General features: G+C 40.3%; 1 protein-coding gene, 3 long non-coding RNA genes and 2 pseudogenes across 4 annotated transcripts; 4 read left to right on the forward strand and 2 right to left on the reverse strand.

Moving 5' to 3' along the window:
* The window catches only part of LOC134177724 (methylmalonic aciduria type A protein, mitochondrial-like), a 3,894-nt pseudogene extending 3,717 nt beyond the window's left edge, over positions 1–177 (reverse strand).
* A 451-nt stretch (positions 178–628) lies between these two features.
* On the reverse strand, positions 629–1,492 carry LOC134177725 (uncharacterized). The gene has a single exon (XM_062644502.1). It carries the CDS (start codon positions 1,490–1,492, stop codon positions 629–631), a length of 864 nt encoding a protein of 287 aa, XP_062500486.1.
* A 1,059-nt stretch (positions 1,493–2,551) lies between these two features.
* LOC134177297 (uncharacterized) lies at positions 2,552–3,240 on the forward strand. Its single transcript, XR_009969466.1, has 3 exons — positions 2,552–2,653; positions 2,717–2,769; positions 3,051–3,240. It is a non-coding gene; the product is annotated as an uncharacterized LOC134177297 (long non-coding RNA).
* Positions 3,241–3,425: 185 nt separating this feature from the next.
* Positions 3,426–4,700, forward strand: LOC134177296 (uncharacterized). Its single transcript, XR_009969465.1, has 4 exons — positions 3,426–3,670; positions 3,731–3,790; positions 4,559–4,629; positions 4,685–4,700. It is a non-coding gene; the product is annotated as an uncharacterized LOC134177296 (long non-coding RNA).
* Positions 4,701–5,167: 467 nt separating this feature from the next.
* Positions 5,168–6,051, forward strand: LOC134177298 (uncharacterized). Its single transcript, XR_009969467.1, has 3 exons — positions 5,168–5,200; positions 5,256–5,301; positions 5,944–6,051. It is a non-coding gene; the product is annotated as an uncharacterized LOC134177298 (long non-coding RNA).
* A 434-nt stretch (positions 6,052–6,485) lies between these two features.
* On the forward strand, positions 6,486–7,248 carry LOC134177726 (thioredoxin reductase 2, mitochondrial-like; annotated as a pseudogene).
* Positions 7,249–7,500: the final 252 nt, after the last annotated feature.

The following is a 7,500-nucleotide window of genomic DNA, read 5'->3' on the forward strand; positions in this document are numbered from 1 at the left end:
TTTCTCACCCCATCGACCAAAGTGTTCGAACACTAGGGGCACAGCAGATGGTGAGGAACCTTGCGGTAGAATTTCTCCTAAGTACTTTTTGGCTTTGATTTCTTCTCTACGAAGAGCAGCAGCACCATCAAACAGAGAAGCCTTGGATAGAATGTCAATACTCCAAGGATGTGCCATTGAGACATCTAAATCAGTGCTTTTTCCAGATTGATAGTCCAATACAGTAATGTCTGGCCTGTTGTCTGAATTACAGTAATGATGTTGTGCTTCATTTACATGATGTAAGTTTAAGCTTCCAAGGCAAGCACTCCATATTCTCACTATAGAGTTGTGTGTGTAAACAGGGCCACCACCAGTTTTACGGGTTAGAAAATGGTATCCATCCGTATCTGATTCAAGAGACATTCCACAATCACATGAATTGGACCAAGAACTGAAAGGCATGGTATATCCTAACCTCATCAAGGATGCCAAGCGATAATCACAGGATTCAATTGCAAACTCAGATGAGGAGGGTATAGCATCAAGCCAAGCACCTGCGCCTTTGCCTTGAATTGACCGTAACCGAGCTGAATCTTTAAGAGTAGAAGCGTTATTTGACAATGATTCGGCCAAAGACTGGAAATACTTATGTGACAGATTGTGTTGTAATTTTCTGACTGCCAACCAAGTTATGAATATCTGATCCTGGGGGAAGCACTTGGCAAATATCATGACCAACGGTGCCTTGTGGACTAGCTAGAATATTAGCCACTAAATTCTCCAATTCATGGAAATGCCACGACAGAGATTGGAGGGAATGAACCCAGGAAGCTAAAAAAGCAAACGGTGAAATGGTAACCATTGAAGTCAATCCAAAGCCACCCAGTCGTATTGGCAGCGCCACTTGTTCCCAGCACATGGAATTGACATCCAGATCTAAGAGACTGACAAATGTGTTTCGTGTTAGCAGGTCATGAGCTTCAGCAGCCAGGTAGACTAAACGAGGAGACACTGTTCTCAACAAACTAATCAAGCGGCTAACATGGCAATAACGCAGCAATAACATAGCACTCTGTAGGTCATTTAAAGAAACTAGTTTGTTACAAAGGTGACAACCTCCTTCAGCAGAATTGACACATGCCTCTGAAACAAACGAGTCCATTCCTATAGGTGACCCAAGTATAGTGATTCCAAATGATGATGTAGGGATTGAATTTTGAGGGCATTCTGGAGCAGTGTGTGGTCTGTAGATTTCACACTTTCTATCAGCTATGTCCAAACCCAGTGCAGAAAAGGCTACCTTGAGCTCATTAAAAGCAGTCAAGACATTCACTTCCTGTCCAAGTACAAAGACATCATCAAGATAAGCTAATACTTGAACTTGCGGATTTTTATTTTGTATTTGTACAAGAACTGGATGTATAGATGTAGCAAACAAAACAGGACCCAATGGGTCACCTTGATGAACCCCCTCTTCAAATGACAACACAACTGCTTTTCCTTCATGCATGTAAAATAAGGGGATTGATATTCTCATACATAGACTTGACATGAGCAAAGATATCAGGAAATGAAGTATTGACCTCCTTTAGTAGTTTGGATCCGTGAACAGAATTGAATGCATTCCTAACATCCGATTTCGAAACAACCCAATCTTTGTGCTCCTCTAAAGACAACTGTACCTGATGTATGAGCAACTCAGAACCACATTCAGTTGCAATACCATGTTGGATAGGTGAAAAGAATTCAGCAAATTTTTTCTTTGTTTTGGATACAAATAACTTTTGCAGTCAAACGACGCAAACTCTCTCCAATTGCCACTGGACGGACGTCTCCATTAGATTTAGGAAGTGCAATGAGGCATGCTGCAGATAGTAGTTTGGACACCGAGACAGGTAGTTGACCATTAGCAATTAATGAACACACAGAGAACAGCAAATCTGCAGTAGAAGGATCATCTATCAATACTTTGAGATGTTCATATCTCCAACCAGAATGGCCTGGACCTGAGCCTCTAGGTGATTTTCGTATGGCAGACAACAAATGGAACTTTGACAAGCTGAAAGTACATGCAATAGGATCTGGCAAATTTAGCTGATTGGTTCTGGAAGGGTGTTTGCATGCCAACTTTTGAATAGTCTCTTCTGTATCATCTGCCAACCCAGAACTGGTGAGAACCCTAGCAGCTCTAGAAATCTCTCCACAGCTAATCAACTTCAAAGCTGCTTTAAAAGCTTGGTCTTGTGTAGGTCTTTTATAGCTCTTTGAATTGCTTGAAATAAACAAATCTTTCCACTCTTGACAGAGAAACTGTTGATAGCATTGTTTGATATTACTCTTCTTTCGATGTTGATTCCCTATAGAACTTGGTTGTAATAGCAATCTCGGTATCAGCAAGAAAAGTTTCCATGCAGAAACATCCGTCTGTCTGTCTGTCTGTGTTTGTCCATGTGTCAAACAGTGACTCTAGTACATTGAAGGACTTTGTTTTATATGCTTTCTTGATAACATAAAGCTGTAAGTCTGCTTACATTCATTGGCTTGAGGGTGTGCACTGTGTGTGGTGTTTGTTTCAGGCTCATCGTGGGGTCTGGGTGGTACTCGTGTCAATGTTGGTTGCATACCCAAGAAACTAATGCATCATGCAGCTCTCTTGGGTGAAGGAATACGGGTTTGAAGCTAAAATGTTATTTCTGTAGTAAATAGTAATATGATAGAGTTTTGTGTGTGACAGGATAGTAGGAGTTATGGATGGAAAGTAGAAGAGGAAAGACCAGAACTTGTTTAGTAGGTAGATGTGTTCATTGGTTGAGTGAATAAACAATGCAAATGACAGATGGAATAGTAAACTGTAGTAGACAGATTGGTGATCAGACTGGTGGACAGATGGACAGACAGACAGACGGACGGAGAGGCAGACGGACAGACAGGCTGACGGACAGACAGAGAGACGGACAGACAGGCTGACGGACAGACAGACAGACACACAGACACACAGAAGGTTTACCATACAGTTCTATAAATACGTCATACATTGAGACTTAAATTTCATCCCTCTGTTGCTGCAGGTCACAGCTGTTGTCAGCTGTACAAGGTCATATCAAATCACTAAATTGGGGTCACAGAATTCAACTAAAGACAAGTGACTTTACCATCAACATTTTGCATCACGTGTTTCTTAGTCATCATTCTCATGCTTCACTCTTAGAGCTAAGGCATTACTTTGAATGGCTTGACTGTTATGCTTACCACTTCTAACATGTGGCAGTGCTAATAGACACTTTAGTTGATCAGAAATTGTCAATCTACTAATTACATTTGTTGATATGCGTGTGTTAATTGTCATATCAATAACACGCGCACACTCACACGTACACACACACACACACACACACACACACACACACACACACACACACACACACAAACACACACACACGATTAGTAATTTCTAATTTTGCACAAGCAGCTCTGATGCATGCTTATCTTCTGTCATACGGATTGTGTCAAGATTTATGAGAGCAACATGCAGCACTGCTTATGTTGCCTGTCTTCTGCATGAGTATTGGATTTCTATTACAACCAGGTTTTATTTCTTGATGAATATAGGAATGTGACGTATTTGAATGCCAAAGGCAAACTGCTCGATCGTCACACAATCTCTGCATTAAACACGAAAGGAGAAGTGGTGAGCACATCTGGTTAGCTACAACATACATGTCACATTGAATGTCAATCTGTGAACCAGACGGAAGTGAAGGCATCAAACATAGTGCTGGCAACCGGTACAAGACCCAAGATACCAGACGTGAGTTACATAACTTATTGAAAGTCGATCGACAGTGCACATTATGGTACGTTTGACGGCGATGACATACTTTCATGCCCAGCCGTACTTCAATAGAAAATTTTTTGGCGTGTTAACCAATATGCCAAAATACGCCAACCCCTGTTTCCGTCTGTCTGTCTGTCGTGTCTGTAATGCACCGATTGACACGATGTCAGTCTCAGATCGTCATGAAACGCGGCGGTTGGGTTGAGATCGACTGACCAGATGAACGAATCGGATTTTGCTTCGGCTTATTGAAAACATGCCAAACACTTTTAGTTACTCTTCACTACATCTACAACACATCAACCTCTAAACTGAAAGTATACGCTAATGGATGACTGACGAAAGTCCATTCTAAGAAAAGTGGTAGACATAAGGGTCATCCATAATTGTCAACACTTCTTATCTACTTTTGGACCAAACGAGATCATTGACATTTTATTCTCCACTCCTTACTCTTACCCTCTCCTCTTATCGTACGCTTTGTATGAGTAATGTTGACAATTATGGATGATCTCTTACAATTAAATTGCTACGCTCATAGGGTGGGGTCCTACTAGTAGAAAGGAATAGGCGAGAGAACACTCAAACGCTGACGTGTTCTTTAGGCATCAAGCTCCTTAACTTACAGTGTCTTCAATTGTTTTATTTATCATCATATGTGTTGTCTGTATGGACAGTTTTTTGTTTATTGCTTTGACTTCTATGTACCGCTGTCTTTATCAACTCTGTATACTTGCTTAGGTACCCGGTGCCGCTAAACATTGCATTACAAGCGACGATTTGTTTATGTTGAGGAAGCCACCTGGCAAAACGTTTGTCACATTACATGAACAATTGGTTGTTAACGTGATGTCGTTGTTGTGGTAGGCTAGTAGTCGAGCCAGCTGTATCGAACAGAGATAGTGCAGTGATTATTAATTATTTTGTCTTTAGCTTGTTGAGATGCTGCTTGTATTTGTTAATATTAATGAGTGTTTGTCACACTTTTTGATTGAAATGTTTTTGACAGTTTTTCTTGACTTGTGAAGATGTTGCTTTAGAGTGCGCCGGCTTCCTCACAGGGTTAGGGTTTGATACGTCTTTATTGATTCAGAGTATTCCTCTCCAAGGGTTCAATCAGGTGAGGGTAAATGGTGACACACGCACGCATGCACGCACGCACACACACACACACACACACACACACACACACACACACACACACAGCATTGTGTGAATGTATCAAAGTGTTGACTTGTTATTATTGCATGTTTACCAATAGGGTATGGCTCGTTTGATAGTAAGAAATATGGAGAGACACGGCACCGTAGTTCACCACAACAGCATTCCAGTGAAAGTAGAACAACTCGACAACACACCAATCAGAATGAAGGCGGACAGGAGGTACATGAAACAATAGACAACGACATTGCTAATTGACGTGAATTGTTTCATGCAGAGAGGCGTGTTTCAAGATGTGTTTGACACTGTGCTTGTGGCCACAGGTGAGGCACGATAGTGTACATGCATTTTTACTGATTGACAGTCACATTGTTTACATGAACTCAAGAGACTGTGTGCATTATACCTGATCACCATACCTACTCTTGTATCACCCCACCCCCATAGCATGTCCACTTATTTCAGGAGTATGGAATGAGGTCTTGCTGGAGGATATGTCACTGTTAGGTGCTAATTGGTGAAGGTGTTTGCCTAATTACTACAACTCAAGTTTGCTACAACAACCCAGGCGCGTGCTTATAGGGAGGTGTTTCAGGGGGAAACGACCCACTTCATTTGGAGGTCTGCTTGTACTGTACCTCTGCATGTACACGACTGATCAGACTCAAGGGCATATCCAGAGGTGCCTAGGCCTGCAGGCACAAACTTGTAGTCTAGATATTTTCAGTGTGACACGTGTGTAATGTAAATTGTAATTTATAGACATTCTATGGTTCGTTATTAGAGCTTTGGTTGTCTTGTTGTATTAAACAACAATTACATTACTCGTATATCCAACCATGTAGATTTGTCTTATTCATTACTGTCAACGCTTGAATCTTGTGTTGTTTGTTTGTTGACCATTTGTATTGCATGTAATGTTTGTGTTGGCATGCCTCAATTGATTTGAATTCTAATTTGTGTAGGCAGATGTCCTGATTCTAAAGCATTGGGTCTTGATGCCGTAAGTGTTGAGACTGACGTGGAATCTGGAAAGGTAATCGTAGATGAAAGAGATGAAACGACGGTACCTCTTTTTTTTGCATTGGATACGCAGCTGATGTATGTTTGTGTCTTGTGTTGATTTGTTGGTGTTTTACATGTTTGTGTCTTACATGTTGGTGTCTTACATGTTGGTGTCTTACATGTTGGTGTCTTACATGTTGGTGTCTTACATATTTGTGTCTTACATGTTGGTGTCTTACATGTTGGTGTCTTACATGTTGGTGTCTTACATGTTGGTGTCTTACATGTTGGTGTCTTACATGTTGGTGTCTTACATATTTGTGTCTTACATGTTGGTGTCTTACATGTTGGTGTCTTACATGTTGGTGTCTTACATGTTTGTATCTTACATGTTTGTGTCTTACATGTTTGTGTCTTACATGTTGGTGTCTTACATGTTGGTGTCTTACCTACATGTTTGTGTCTTACATGTTGGTGTCTTACATGTTGGTGTCTTACCTACATGTTGGTGTCTTACTACGGTCGACCAGAGCTGACACCGATGGCTTTTAAAGCAGGCAAGCTGTTGTCTCAAAGGCTGTTTGGAAATTCTATACACAACATGGACTATAATAATGTAATCATTTGGGATATTGTGTTATCATCTATTTGTTTTGTCTGCCTATTTGTTTTCTGTTTCTTTGTTTGTTTCTTTGTTTGTTTATTTGTTTGTCTGGCTCTTTTTGTTTGTCTGTCTGTTTGTCTGTGTGTGTCTGTATGTTTGTCTATTTGTCTGTCTGTTTGTTTGTTTGTTTGTCTTTGTCTGTCTGTCTGCTTTAATACCTATTTTCTGCAATTTTATATGTTTGTATTCTTTTCTAGATTCCTACAACTGTCTTCACTCCCATGGAATATTGTTGTGTTGGTTTATCTACCGAGAAAGCAATAAACCAATTTGGCAGCGAAAACATAGAAACCTATCATGCCTTTTATCACCCACTTGAACTCACTATTCCTCCCGAAAGGGAAAACCAATTAGAAGACCACTACATCAAGGTGTGATTATCATTGATATTGATATCTAAATATTGTTCTTCATGATTATCTATTTGTTTGACTGTGTGTAGACTGTATGTGTTCGAGAGGGAAACGATGATCGAGTTGTTGGCATCCACTTCCTCGGTCCTAATGCAAAGAAGTCATTCTAGGATTTGCAGTGGCCATGAGGTTTGATATTGGACTTATTGTTGTCAGTCTCTGCATGGTTTAGTATGGTCTGACTGTCTCTGGTTGATGTGAGCAATTTGTTTGTTGTCTATTAACTGAATTACAGTTTGTCAGATTGATGATATATTTAGTAGCAAACGTGTTTACTGATTTACTGATAGTTAATTTGTGCATTACTTTTCTTGTCTGCTTTGCTAGTTGTTCTGTCTGTCGGTCTGTCAGTTCATCTGTTTGTCAGTTAGTTTGTTTATCTCTTTGTTTGTTGTGTGCGTGTTTGTCAGACTGTCAGTTTTTTGTGTATGTGTTTGTCT

This window comes from Corticium candelabrum, chromosome 3 (genome assembly GCF_963422355.1).
Source record: "Corticium candelabrum chromosome 3, ooCorCand1.1, whole genome shotgun sequence".
Lineage (NCBI taxonomy): Eukaryota > Metazoa > Porifera > Homoscleromorpha > Homosclerophorida > Plakinidae > Corticium > Corticium candelabrum.

Bases quoted from the DNA above. Each gene is read 5' to 3' on its own strand.
- LOC134177725 (XM_062644502.1), bottom strand. From the start codon at position 1,492: ATGCATGAAGGAAAAGCAGTTGTGTTGTCATTTGAAGAGGGGGTTCAT.